This window comes from Ursus arctos, unplaced genomic scaffold, assembly GCF_023065955.2.
Source record: "Ursus arctos isolate Adak ecotype North America unplaced genomic scaffold, UrsArc2.0 scaffold_7, whole genome shotgun sequence".
NCBI lineage: Eukaryota > Metazoa > Chordata > Mammalia > Carnivora > Ursidae > Ursus > Ursus arctos.
Genome location: NW_026623089.1, coordinates 81840261 through 81855558, shown reverse-complemented (window position 1 = coordinate 81855558; position 15298 = coordinate 81840261). Strand labels below are relative to the sequence as shown.

The 15298-nt window shown below is 38.7% G+C and overlaps 1 protein-coding gene across 2 annotated transcripts in view; it reads left to right on the top strand.

Moving 5' to 3' along the window:
* Positions 1 to 15298, top strand: part of RYR2 (ryanodine receptor 2) — a 711493-nt gene that overhangs the window by 396939 nt on the left and 299256 nt on the right. For both annotated transcript variants that reach the window (XM_057308486.1, XM_057308485.1), the window contains exons 18-20: positions 8338 to 8456; positions 8781 to 8914; positions 10353 to 10594. In XM_057308486.1, the coding sequence (XP_057164469.1) occupies positions 8338 to 8456; positions 8781 to 8914; positions 10353 to 10594 (495 nt within the window). The remainder of the gene's footprint in view (positions 1 to 8337; positions 8457 to 8780; positions 8915 to 10352; positions 10595 to 15298) is intronic.

The following is a 15298-nucleotide window of genomic DNA, read 5'->3' as shown; positions in this document are numbered from 1 at the left end:
TTTGTATCTTCTAATACATTTTGAGTTAATTTTTGTGAGTGGTGTAGGATAGGTTCTGGTTTCATTCTTTTACGTGTAAATGTCCAGTTTTCCCAGAGCCGTTTATTGAAGAAGCTGCTTTTTATAAGAGAATGTTTAAAGTTGACCCAAAGCTCAGTCAGACGTGGTGATCATTTGACATTCCTGCTCAAAATAATAGTTCTCAATAAATATTTGCTGCTTTGGGGTAAGTATCTTTTTGAAGAGCTGATTAATCTGCATTTCTCTTGCCCTGGAAGATGCATCTTAAAAGTACTCAGATGTATGTATCTTTGAAAATTTTATTTAAAGGCCTCTATAGCAATTACATCAGCCAGCATTTTTACAGGCTCTCATATTTCACAGAGAGGCACGTTTTTGTTTTTCGAACATGTAAAGGGCACATTGTGTGGCCAAGGAAATCTTAGGTGAATTTAGGGTACTGTGCTGAGAAGCCATATGTATTACTTCACTGCGTCCCACAGGACTCTATACGGTAGGTTCCATCATCATTTCTATTTTACAAGTGAAGAATCTGAAGCCAAGACCTTTTCAAGGTCAAATGAAAGTAACGGAGTGAGGACTAAATTTGTGTGGTCTGTAAAGTCCACAAAAGCAGGGATAATATCAATTTCTACTGCTCATTTTACTTACATCCAGAACCTAAACTCATTGAATGGTCCCTTTTATGGATTAAGTGATAATTGAACACGTAAATGGGGGAAAAACACCCAAGAGTAAATAACAACATAAGAACATGTTCAAGTATTTGTGATTTCTTGTCTGGCACTTAGACCTCTGTGGGTTTTGAGACGTGCAATTTATACAAATAAATATTTGTGTGGCATAACATTTCTAACATTATTATTTAGCTGTTGCATCATGAACTGCCTTTAATTGACATTTTATTTTTTTAATTGTCCTTAACTCCTCTAATTTGTCTTTTATAAAATATTGCTTCCTAAATTGAAAGCAGCAAACCATCAGAAGCCTAATTAAGGCTGAATAGTACACTATAATTACATTCATGATCTTCTAGCTTTCTATATATGAGTAAAAATGTGATATATACCTTTATATTCACCAACTTCCACTTTTATTAATGTTCCTAATTTTGTCAAATTTTGTTACATTTTAATCATACCTCTGTCACGTTTTCTTTCCTTTCTCAGCTTTTTGTTAGCTCAGGATTTAATGAGCTTATTTTCTTCTTATGCCTCAAAACCATTCTAAAAAAAATGGAAGGATACATAATTATGTGTTTCCCTAATTTGGCTTGAGACCCCCACGTCCTGAAATTGTAATTCCTAAGCCTCTGTATATCTTAATATTGATATCAACTTAGCCCATTTTTCTCTTTCTGTTTGGGTGAGATATGGAAACTCAGTGTTTATTTTACAAGTAGGGACGACTTGGGTGCAATCCATGGTTTATCACTCACTGGCAGTTCTATTCAAATTAGTGGAATAGGACAGAAGAGGTGTGTCTCTGCAGAGCCTTCTCGGATGCACAGGCCCAGGAACAAATTAACGCCTTTGTACATAACTCAGATTCTTTCTCCCTTGCCCCCCCCTTTGGTGTGTAGCCAAAAAGACCTCCCAAACTCCTCAGACCCTTTGTCGACATGGAGCTAGCTGGACTTCTCTTCTGCTTTCTCTAACTGCTGGCCACTTCCTTTGCATGTTTGTTCATTTTAATACCAAGAGAGGGGGTTCTTGTCAAAGGACTTTATGCCTTTTCAGCATTTATTAGCCAATAGGTCTACTTGTTGTAACCTTTCATGGTATTTTTGGCCCAACAGTCCTGCCGTCCCCAGAAGGTAGTTTCCTGCCGTTCTGTCTGTTGCCCTACATGTGCGTCTCTGTCTTTCCCTCAATGTCTACTATTCTGGTGTAATTTCTCCTGGATTTACTAATTTAACTATTTTGATAATCTAACTTTGGTTTCATTTCTCCATAGTGATCAATAAATATTTTCCCTGGGTTTCCCTTCCGATCAGTGTGGTTCCTTCAGCATTTCTCTACCTTTTCCTGATGGAACGTTTTTAATCTCTGTATAAAAAGAAGCCTAGTTGTCAGATTTCTTAGTCGATCCTTTTTCATTCCATTTCATTTGTCATTTCTATTATTTTGTTACAACCATAAGATAAGAGCAGATGCTTACATTGCACTGTTCGAATCCAGGCCTTTTCCTAAAAGCTTTACACGTGTTAATTCCTCACAACAGCTTCCCCCCCGGGGTTTGTACCATTATTAGAATTCGGTTTTAGAAATGGGGACACTGGAGCACAGAGAAGTTAAGTAACTTGCCTAAAATCCGCCAGGACTCAAATGGGGCACATTGGCTTGAGTCCTTGGTTATAACTATTACGTAAGGCAACAGGGTAATAGCAACACCTTTTGCTATTATAGTTTCTCATGAAGCCTAGTACATATCCAGGATGTCAGCCCCCCTCCTGAGAGGATGACGGTCCATGACATAGACAGCTTTGGCCTGGTGTTTCGTGTTCTGTGTTGTCATGTTATTTCTCAGTGCCTTTCCCCCAGTCTTTTTACTTAAGTCATTTTGTTTACGTGAATTATCCATGACAAAAAGTACAACTTTCCTTCTTTCCATTTGCCTTCAGTGAGCCCTGGGCATGTGACTAATAAGGTCTGACTGAAAGGTTAAGAAGGATTTTAACCGCTAGATAAGGAAAAAGTAGAAATGCAACCTGTGATTTGAGTGATTTGGAATTCACAGTCTCTCTAATTGTGATTGTTGCTGACTCTGCAAGTGGTCATTGCAGCTCTTTCTGTTATCTGTGCGGCGTCCCCAGCCTTTCTGTCACTGGGGGACAGTCTAATAAATACCGATTAGCACCCAGGTTGAAGCCTTCTGTTTGCTTGCCCATTAGACAGGAGACTTCCATGTTAAAATTGTCAGCTACGGCCATGTGCTCCATTAGGAGTGGAGTCCTTTCCCAAAGCTGAATAATACCCGTGTGTCCCTCTTGCAGTGAGAACTGCGTTCCATCTAAACCCACATATACCTTGGTATTCTGAGATTTTTTTAATTTTGTTTTATTTTTGCTAAACACTTGTAATTGCAGGTGAAAAAGCAATTTCTGTTGGCATTGTCTTCCGAGTCAACTGGTTTTCCTTGTTTTCCTGAGATGATAAGGGGAGCTGTATCTCCACACTGGCCACCTGTGCCTGGTTCTATTCACTTCACTCAAATGTGCAAGACTCACCACTGAGCTTGTGCCTACTGGGTATTGGGCAAAATCGCCAGGCTAGATTCTTTCTGTCATATAAAGTCAGACCAAATATGGCATTTCTGTTCTATGGCTTGCGTTCTGTTTTTCCATGTAGACCCTCAGCCTTGGACAGCTCTGGGCATGCCCCACCATAGCACTTGGGTCCTTCCAATACCATTAGGTTATTTCCAGACATTTTGTTACACTCTCAGAGATTTTTCTTTGTCATGAGTCCTATAAATAATTCAGAAAGTTACAACCATAAAAGTTTTAAGGCAAAGAGCTAAATATTTCATGTGTCTTACGTATAAAGGGCTTATACCATTAGTTTTGAATTTTGTGCATGACCCCCACAGACATAGACTAACGCCTACAAAAGTTCCTGTCATTCAGTGAGGAAATACTGGAACTAAGAAATATAAATTCTCCATCGGTGTTTTATCATATGTCTTCTCTACCTTATAAAAAAAAATTTAATATTAAAATCTCTAGATAGAAAATATGCCAAAGTAGCTATTGTGTATACTCTTCATAATAATGAATCTTGCTGTGATTGAATAAGCAAATCACAGGTTTATGTAGTTTAAACTGAAAGTGTGTACTAATAGTCCATTTATATTCATTCACTTACTCAGTTGGCGAACATGAAATGGGCCTGCCTGGGCCCCAGTGTGCTGGGTGATAAGGAGACAGTATTCAACACGTCTCTACTCTCAAGGACTCCTTCTCCAGTGGAAGATTGAAATGAGCATAAATGATTTTAACGCAATGTGATCAATACTACCAAGAAAGAATAATTCATTCTAGGGTGTTGGTAAAAACCCATCAAATGAGGTGACTTTCTGCCTTTACAAGATGATTCAGATTTTGCAACCTCCAAAGAGGGAAGTGTATTTCAGTCTGAGAATAATATGTGCAAAACATGGAGGGTGGGACAGAGCTGACAAGCTCCCACTGGGCCCTGGCAGGCCTTGGTTGCTGACGGTCCCACTGCCTAGAACGGTTCCTGGTAGATGGTTAATAAATATAGCAGTGTATTGTAAATGCATTAGTACCTAAGCATTTTTATAATATGCAGTTTGAAGTAAAGTATATACTGACTGTGCTTTGTCAGAGGAGTTGGTGGGAGTTGAGGCGGTAAAGTAGGGTTGGGTCACCCAGCGAAGCAGCTGATGTACCCTGCTCTGGGGAATGCACTTTTGCCTTGGATGGGCCAGGAAGCCATGGGAGCTTTTAAGCAAGGAGTGACATCAATTAAAAGTGTGCTTTAGTTGGGGCACCTGCATGGGGCCGTGGGTTGAGCCGCTGGCTCTTGTCATGATCTCAGGATGCTGGGCTCCATGCTCAGTGCAAAGTCTGCTTCAGGATTCTCTCCCTCTCTCCCTCTGCCCCTCCCCCAGCTCACTTGTACTCTCTGTCTCTCCCTAAAATAAATAAAGAAATCTTTAAAAAATAAATAAAATGGAAATAGACCTTACTTCCTATTTTGTTGTGGTCCTTTCTAAAAATATTTCTTACTGTAAAAGTAATGCATACTCATTTCCTAGAATTCATCAAGTATTGGAAGAGAGGTATACTAATCCAGCAATGACCAGCACCCACGTTCTGGCATACTAACTCCTGGTGCTTTTTGAAAGGCACATTTTATACACATAATGTATTTTACATAGTTGCAGTCCTAATGTATATCCAGTCGTGTGTCTACTTATGAAAGTTTACATTATACATTATGTGTTCTGCATGTTCTTAAAATTTTTGCTAAAATAATTTCTGTAAATTTATCAGAATTTATAAAATCAGATTATATGTTCAAATTACAAAATCTTGTTTTGTCTTGCTAGTTTTTCTGTGTGTGTATGTGTTTTTGACAGTTTATGTTCATAATTCATTCTGGTAATACTTTTATGGTCTACCAAGCTTTAAATGTATCCCTTGAGAATCTGGCAATAGTGTTACGGACTATTCCCATTTCTGGGTCTTATTCAGTCTGTTTAGAATCTAATTGCCAAATCATCGTTAGTTAAATGTTGCCATTGTAATATTTATTAAGCCCTGTTCCTCTGACTCTTTTTTCACCAAAGTGTTTGAGACATATATTGGCATAATTTACATATACATATAATATAGTCAGTCTAGCTAGTCTTTATTTGTTTGAGAATGAGTCTTGGTATTTCTAATTTGTTTACTTTTAGGAATTTCTAACCACACACAACAAATAAGTTTATTTGCTGTTTATTCCAACACTTGAAAATAAAAATAGTTTTCTCTACCTTTTACTGTCAGACTTAGAGGCAGTCAATGCTTTTCAACTAAATGTTTATTTGTTGGATCTGATGTAACAGTGTTACATCCCAAAGTCTGGAAGCCTTCGATGTAAGCAGAATATGGGAAAAATCAGATTTCTTTTTTTTTTTAAGATTTTATTTATTTGACAGAGAGAGAGACAGCCAGCGAGAGAGGGAACACAAGCAGGGGACTGGGAGAGGAAGAAGCAGGCTCCCAGCAGAGCAGGGAGCCCGATGCAGGGCTTAACCCCAGGACACTGGGATCATGCCCTGAGCCGAAGGCAGACGCTTAACGACTGAGCCACCCAGGCGCCCCATATTTTCATATTTTATATTGCCAGTCTTGCGTTTTTGATCTCTGCTGTTCATTTTTCCAATCCAGTCTTAAATCTTTTCAGATATATTCAAGTTTTTGAATGCTATTGGTTTTCATGTATATTTATTTACAAAGAGAATTTATCTTTCTTGTGGTCTTCTACTTTTTGGTCTTTAGTCTTAATGGTTCTATTAACTCTGTAAGTAGAGATTGGCAAACTTTTTTCTGTAAAAGGCCAGGTGGTAAGTATTTTATGCTCTGTAGACCATAGGGCTCTGTTGTTGCAGCTGCCCAGTTCTGCCTGCTTAATGCAAAAGCAACCATAGATGACATGTAAACAAATGAGCATGGATGATACACAGTATAATTTTCATTTGCAAATACAGGCAGCTGTATTTGTGCTCTGCAGTAACAGGTAACAGGGAGAAAACAGATATCAGGATAAAATATGAGTAATCTATTAAAAATGCTTTTCTTTTTCTATTATTTAGTTTATTTTAGCTAAGAATGAATGAGTTTATTTTATTACCCCATTTTTAATAGCAGAAGCATTCAGCTTAAGTACCCTTATATAAACATCTTTATCCATTAGCTTGTATTATTTTCTGTCTTGGATTTTTTTTTTGATGTATACATTTTATAATAACCTCTGCGAATCAAATGAGATACCATATGTGATGGCACTTTGCAAGCTGTGTGCTCTTCAAATTAAGGCATTAATTTCATTGCTGTTACTATGTTTTTATTTATATAGGTAGCTTATTGTTATTGTTTTTTTATAATAATTTTTATTATGTTAGTCACCATACAGTATATCCTTAGTTTTTTATGTAAAGTTCCATGATTGATTATTTGCGTATAACACCCAGTGCAACATGCAGTACGTGCCCTCCTTAATACCCATCACCAGTCTATCCCAATCCCCCACTCCCTTCCCCTCTGAAGCCCTCAGTTTGTTTCTCAGAGTCCATAGTCTCTATGCTTCATTCCCCCTTCTGATTACCCCCCCTTCATTCTTCCCTTCCCCTACCGATCTTCCTAGTTCTTATGTTCCATAGATGAGTGAAACCATATGATAATTGTCTTTCTCTGCTTGACTTATTTCACTTAGCATTATCTCCTCCAGTCCTCTATCTTGGATTTTTAACTGGCATGGATTGTTGGAACACAGCAGTTGATTTCAAAAAATTATCTCATCTTTTTGGGTATTTTTTTTAACTGAATGTACATTCATATCATACTTCACCAAGTTAAGTCATCAGTAAAGAAATTAGCATTAATAGCCCCTGTCCTATAATGGTTTGGGATTTGGATCAAATATAGATTGTGGCAGCTGTAGTCTACCATTACTTCTGTATTCTGCCATTTGTAAACCTGAGCACTTTTCCAAGAGGTCCACTGGAGATGTATAAACCTTTCTGCGGATTTCCTTCCCACCCTTCATGATAGCTCTCAGAGATCACATTTTCTGAATGTTATAGCTAAGTGCTACAAGTGGTCTGCACTCTCATTAGTGACAAAGCAGGCTTGCTCGGAAACAGTGAATACATATGTACACATTCAACTTTCCCAGTTCACACTAAAAATTCTGATAATGAAAATTATTTTCTATTCTCTCTCTTAAGCTTTAAGATAAGAAAGGGTATATTCCATTTTATTTTCTCTGGTGGCTAATACTTTAAAATACCCCATTCTTGGGGAGCCTGGGTGGCTCAGTCGGTGAAGCATCTGCCTTTGGCTCAGGTCATGGTCTCAGGGTCCTGAGATGGAGTTCCACATCGGGCTCCCTGCTCAGCGGGAAGTCTGCTTCCCCCTCTGCCTGTGTTCCTCCCCCTGCTTGTGCTCTCTCTGTCTCGCTGTCTTTCTCAAATAAGTAAATAAAATCTTGGGGGAAAAATACCCCCATTCTAAATCAGGTTTTGTAATTGTATATCTCTATGTATTTTTATATTATTCTCTATACTTCTCTTGTTCTGTAAACTAAGAAACATTCTTACATTTACCTCCGGGAGAATGTAATGATCTTTGTGGGTTAGGATGCACTGTTTAGGGCTGTACTTTCAAGCTGAGAAACTTCGTAAGCTGTTCCTAACCTATTACCTGTCTTGTCCCCTACTTGCTCTATACTCCAGACACCCCAGGTGTGCATTCTATTCAAGACTTCATTCAACCTCATACTGCCCTAACTTTCCTGTCTGGAAAATGGTCATGACTGTGTCCCTCTGAGGCTCGAGTCATACCCTCCCAGGCAGGGATACCCGCTTACTCTGCTCACACTGCCTTTTCCTCACTACACTAGGACTGCATCATCTTCAGTTATCCGTCCCGTCACAAACATCACTTGTCCCCTATCACAGTGCCCTGTGACAAACACATCGAGCCCATGATAATTACATGTTGACCTGCAGGAACACCTAGAGAAAAGGAAAGACACTGATCATTATAGACTCTTTAACCATACTTTTTTTCTTTATCTTTAGGTATTCTTGAAGTTTTACACTGTGTGTTAGTAGAAAGTCCAGAAGCTCTAAATATTATTAAGGAAGGACACATTAAATCCATAATCTCACTTTTAGACAAGCATGGGAGAAACCACAAGGTAAGGGGATGAATGTATTGCCATGGATGAATTCTGGAATAATTTTGAATATATTTTTTAAATAAGATAACTTTTAAAAGGTGTGTCAAATGTGTCATGAGTGTTTTCATTTCTTAGTTACAATCAGTAATACTGATGTAGCACCATTGAGACACTGAGCAGTTCTCAGTGTGTATCTAAGAGAAACGTGGACGATCCGTGACCTTGTGGCTGTCATGTTCCAATGGCTGGGTCAGAGGGAACGTGTTTGCATTCCCGAGAAGGGCTGGGATGCTCAGATATGAGTAAGGGAATTAGTCGGCTGACAGTGCTTTCCCTCGTCAGGTCCTGGACGTCTTGTGCTCCCTGTGTGTCTGCCATGGAGTGGCAGTCCGTTCTAACCAGCATCTCATCTGTGACAATCTGCTGCCAGGAAGAGATCTACTGTTGCAGACGCGTCTTGTGAACCATGTCAGCAGGTAGACTCGGATACATACTGGCACCAAATGGGCGGCCTAACCAGGAACTCACGTTTTAGCTCTGTAGTTAAGGCGTCCTGTGGTCTGTTTGTTTTACTAGGTTATTTTACATATTATCTCAGGGAATAGCGCAGTTTTCCTATCAGTGGAATGGGATAATAACAATAGGTGAACCAAGAAGAATGTGCATTTATCACAAGGCTGTAGACTTTCATATTCACATTCGTGTGAGGCTGGCTAATCCCTGACATCTTCAGGAGCAGCCTGACAGTTCTACAGGGATGCCTTTACATATAATTATGTCTTGTGCTTTCTTAGAATCTAAGTAAAAACGCTACCCTTCAATGCCAACTTTGAAGTGGCTACTATGTGTAACAGAAAAGTTGCATCGGAATGTCTAAGATATAATAAATTCCATAAAAAAACAATAAAAGGACATTTTTGGTTAGATGTCCCTTCCAAGATATCAGACATTCCTTGAGTACTGTGTGCCGGCCACTATTCTCTATGCTTTATATGTATCCTACACTGTGTTTGTACCGGGTTCAACTAGTCCAATTAGGATTAAAATGTTGGACTGGAAATGGAGCTCAAGTCTAATGCCAGAGACTGAGCCCTTGAATACCAAGCCGCGTTGCCTTCCTTATACCAAATAGTATAATAAAAATAATACCACTTACAATTAAGAAAATATTTTGTGTGATAGTAATAATTTTGTTATGTCTAGCAGCTATCCAGGAAGTACTCACTACCTTACCCTGTTTTAAACAAAAATGTAGGATTTGGTGTATATTTCCATATTGTGTTTTTTTTTTTTAAACAGGATTGATTTAAGCCTTCCTGAATGGCCGTTTGTATAACAGACGTGCTGTTTTTGAGTGGTATTTCCTGAGACCATTACTAATCCTAAGCATTAACAGAGGGTCTAAGCCCCTTAGAAATGGAATTAAATACAACCACCTAGAAATTCTTCTGCCCTCAGAGGAGGCATTGAGAGAACAACAAAGCTGCTTATCATCCTGGTTCCTTTACCAACAACATGGCTTTTCGGCCTCGCACCTTCCCTGACCCACAGCTTAGTTAGGAAGATGTCTGCATGTCCTGAATTAATAATAACTCCACGAGTTCTAAGGGCCTGTTATCCTGAGCAGCTCACCTTAAACATGATTGATGGTATAAAATATGCCGAAGAATAGTTCAGAAAAAATCATCTCAGATCCCTGAGGGACATTGCCAAGTAACCCGAAAAGCAGGCACCCATCGCTGGATGCTAACTGGAGGCTGCCTCAGTGACTTGGTAATTTTGTAGTACTGAAGGAAAACCTCGATTTCATATGTTGCATCTTGGAGAAACAGGACTATGTTCAAAATAGACGTAAATGAACACAGCAGGAAGTTTGTCCAGAGTTTCTCATGTGCTCTTTCTGTCTCTTTAAAGCATGAGACCCAATATTTTTCTGGGCGTCAGTGAAGGCTCCGCTCAGTACAAGAAGTGGTACTATGAGCTGATGGTGGACCACACGGAGCCGTTCGTGACCGCCGAAGCCACGCACCTGCGGGTGGGCTGGGCTTCCACCGAAGGGTACTCTCCCTACCCAGGAGGCGGTGAGGAGTGGGGTGGAAACGGAGTTGGAGACGATCTCTTCTCCTACGGATTCGACGGCCTTCACCTCTGGTCAGGTCAGCAGCACCCCGCGTCTTCCCCTGCACGTGTGAAGGAAGTCTGTTGCCCTTGCTCCGTGTTTCCAGAAGCTATCCGTGCCGTGTATATTCAGATACATTTATTCTTCAGAAATTTACCATGGAAACGATGAGTGAGAATGTTAAGTAAAAAGCAGAATTTCACTCGGGGGAAAAACAAAACTGTTAAAGTTATAGTGTATTTCCAAAAGATTATATTGTTGATGAACAGTATGTTCAAAAAGTGGCATTTTGATTCATAATCAACCACAAAAAAACGAAAAACAGAACAAACACACCAAATTTATGTGTTTCCTCTTGCTTTAACAGGTGTGTGTGAAGCTTTAGCTTCCAATATAAAAACCAAGAAACAGGTCCTGGAAAATAATTGGAGGAAATAGATTAAGTTCCACCTCCTGGTAGATAATGCAACGTTCGGAAACCGGTCATTTGTGATGTGTTCTGTGAGGAGAGTCCGTTTATAATCAGATGACACTTGGTTTGGAACTGTTTAAAAATAAGTGTATAGTTCATTTCACTAGCCATCAGCCTGAACTTTGAGAGCTGAGTATATAGTAAGAATGAGTGATAGATATAAAAAATCATATCCTTTTCTCTAATTTAATAGAAGGTGCATTTTAGTTGGCTCCATTTAAAAGTTTAGTTCTTAACGAAGTAGCTGTTTCTTAAAAACTGGAATTCATCTGAATTCTGCAGACGTACGCTTGTGCTCATAAAGCTGCATTTAGAATACAGTTCTCATAATATTTTGTAACATGTTAAGCATAGGGAAAATATGGAAAGTATATGTGTTTTTATATATAAAAAGCTGAAATCTGTCTCTTAGGGGGTACAAGTGATATTTATTAATGCTTTAGAGGGCTGGTAGCTTATGAACATTTTAAAAGTTAAAATGAATTAAATCTGAGAGTTTATGGTAATGGATTTATAAATAAAAGCCCTTCGTGTCATTGTATTTTATCATTAATACTTACTGAATTTTTCCTCTATTCAGTGCCGGTAGCTCAGTAGTCGGGAAGAGGTGAGGCTCCGTGTTGGATGTGTCATCTAGCCATGGGGAGTGTAGTTGGGGCCCAGTAGGAGAGTGGCGTGTCTTATACAAGCGGTACTGTCTGGCCAGAGTAGAGTCAGAGAGCCTGTTCCCACAGTACAATTTTCCTACTGACCAAACAAAGACAAAGGGCACTAACATCAGAAGGCCTAACAAACATAAAGTTGAGGTAATGTCTCTTTTATAATACATTTTATTTTTCTTTTTTTATTTTTATTTTTTTTTTAAGATTTTTATTTATTTATTTGACAGAGAGAGAGACAGCCAGTGAGAGAGGGAACACAAGCAGGGGGAGTGGGAGAGGAAGAAGCAGGCTCACAGCAGAAGAGCCTGATGTGGGGCTCGATCCTGTAATGCTGGGATCATGCCCTGAGCCGAAGGCAGACGCTCAACAACTGCGCCACCCAGGCACCCCATAATACATTTTAATTCTCACCCTTCAGATTTTCTCTCTCCTCTCTTTACCTCCTACCATGGCCCCACATGCCATGGGTACTCAGGTAAATGCATGAAACACGTTAACTTGTTTTCCCATTACACAGAAATGAGGGGGAAGATTACTCTGATAAAATAATGCTGAATTGCTTCTAATTATTTTAACCGTACAATGACACTTCATTTTCATTTTTGCATTTAGTTTGAAGCTTTTTCTTTCAACTCACAAAAGGCACCCTACACTCATGGAGTTGACCTGTATGCCTCACACTTTTTATTACAAGGTGTCTGTTAAATAAAACAGTAAGAACGACAACAAAAATATTCAGTGTATCTATGAATGTATCTCAGGGAGGAGGATGGGTTGTAGAATTCAGGAGAAAATCATTTGAAACTTTATATCAGGAGAAAATATTCAACTCTTTTTTTTCCTTTTTTTTTTTTAATGGCAAGAAAGTATGCACAGTGTCTTGCCTGTAGTTGAGAGGTATGGTCTCTCAAGCTACTGGGGTCTATCAGTCAGACAACAGAAAGAAATAAGTGGCATCCAAATATTTTGGTAAGGGAGAAGTAAAACTTTCTCTATTTATCGTTGACATGCTACTAAATATATAGAAAACCTGAACTACTCCACCAAAAAAACTGCTAGAACCCATAAATGAATTCAGTAAAGGATACAAAATTAATGTGCAGAAATGTTTTGCATTTCTATACACCAATAGTGAAGCAGCAGAAAAAGAAAACAATCCCATTTACAATTGCACAAAAACCATAACATCATTAGGGATAAGCCTAACCAAAGAGGTGAAAGGCCTATACTCTGAAAACTGTAAAACACTGACAAAAGAAACTGAATCGACATAAAGAAATGGAAAGACATCTCATGTTCATGGATTGGAAGAGCAAATATTGTTAAAATGTCTATACTACCCAAAGCAAGCTACATATTTAATGCAATCCCTAGCAAATGCCAGTAGCACTAGAACAAAAAATTCCTAAAATTTACACGGAACCAGAAAAGACTCCAAATTGCCAAAATAATTTTGAAAAAGAAAAGCAAAGCTGGTGGTATCACAATTCTGAACTTCAAGCTATATTACAAAGCTGTAGTAATCAAGACAGTTTGGGCTGGCACAAAAATAGACACATAGATCAATAGAATGGAATTTAAAAAAAGCAGAAACAAACCCACAATTATATGGTCGATTAATCTTCAACAAAGCAGGAAAGAATATTTAATGGGAAAAAGACAGTCTCTTCAACAGATAGTGTTGGGAAAATTGGACAGCAACATGGAAAAGAATGAAACTGGACCACTTTCTTTTACCATATACAAAATAAATTCAAAATGTATCAAATTCCTAAATGTGTGACCTGAAACCATAAAAATGCTGGGAGAGAGCATAGGCAGTAATTTCTCTGGCATCAGCCGTATTAAATGCTTTCCTAGTGTTAGATTCATACTCAACAAAGACAAAGCTAAATTGATTGGCTTCTAACTGATTTACCAAGATCAGAGCCATAGTAATTCAGATAATTGTCTTGGGGTCACTCTCCTGTTCTGTTTCTTTTTAATAGTTAAAGTAGAATTTAAATCTGGATTTCTGGTATAGAGCACATTCCTTACCACTTATCCTACTATAATTTAAGGGTGGTGATTTTTTGGAACGAGAATTGGGCTCATGAGTAAAAGTTTTGAGCTTTGTCTTCACTTATCCTTTCCAATTTAAACTCCCTTCTGTGAATGCAGAACTGGATTTTGGGCATCCAAGTTCCAAGTGTTTGTAAGGGAGGGCCAAAAGTGTGAAAAATCTTGGTGCTTTGGGAGCTTTTAAATATGGAAGTGTGGAAGAATGTCCTAGAACAGTGGAAGTGAAAGATGGGTACAGATTTCTAATCCAGGAGTGATAAATCAGACTGTTGCTGTCTTCCTTTTGTGGCTAATGCAGAGAACAGGAATGTGGTTCTCATCTGGATGTGACAGGTTTGCATAAATGTGACCTGACAATGCCTTTAAGAGGATTCAGGGGTGTGAGTGCCATTGAAATTGTTGGCCTGAGGTTGTTCACTAGTGATCTTCTCCATCTTACCTCTTTGTTTCAGGTGTCACAAGAGAGTTTGCCATGGTGGTTTTAGTAATATCCCTCGGACTGAGCAGTATGCTTGGTGCATACAAATATCTGTGTGATAACATTTTTATTAGCTATAGACCTTGATGCAAACAAGGGTATAGACCTTTTTATGTGAGTTGCATCTCTTTTATATGATTTTTTAAAAAGCCATCTTTATTATATTTGGGGAATTTTAGAAGTACTACTTGATAATGGATTTATTGCTTGCAGATTTGAATATTGGTAAAACAGAACACTGACACATTTTAAAAAGTAGATATGTTCTACCATTGGCATTGCAGATATGCCGTTGGTGAAAATTTTGACATGCTAGAAATTTTAAAAAGGTCTCATAAAAATGCAAATCTTGTTTTGTGAAATCTCTCTCTCTTTGCTCAAATTGAGAAATTTTATATGCATTTGTGAGCATGTGTTTGAGAGAGCCTTTCCTTCATGTCTTCCAGTGTATCCACAGAGACTAATTAGCAAAGGAGTTTTGACATAGTCAAGAATGAGCGTAGGCCACAGGTTGGCCGGGGCAAGAAATGACATTTATCAAATAATCATTGTCACACCTCAGCTCGTATCCTGCTGTTCTCAGGAAGCCAACCAAGATCTTGTGTGAAATAAATTGTAAAACAAACCAGTTGGCATGCATTTGCCTCTCAGCAAACAGTGCACGAATGAACACATTTTCTGCTTTCCTTATCCCTATTGTTTTTATTTTATAAAACAAAGGGGACTGAATATTTGGAAAGGGTCCTGACATGCAAGTCCTGCTGTGTCTGAGACTCTGTGTTCTTTTAAACCATTCATTTAATCATCATAACGACTCTGCAAGGTGATGACATTTGGCTTCCAGGAAATCAGGGTGTAGAGAGGTTATGTAATTTGCTGATGGTCATACAAGTAGGAGGTGGTGAAGCATCTGTTGGAACTCAAGTCTCTCCCTGAAGATTTCTCTCTGACATCATTATATTATCAGCTTAAGCTGATTTCTGCATCAGACGCCATCCTTCTCCAAGCAGAAGTTTCTTTGCGTATCAGAAGGTCCATTTTACAATAAGGAGAGCAACATGGCTCCTG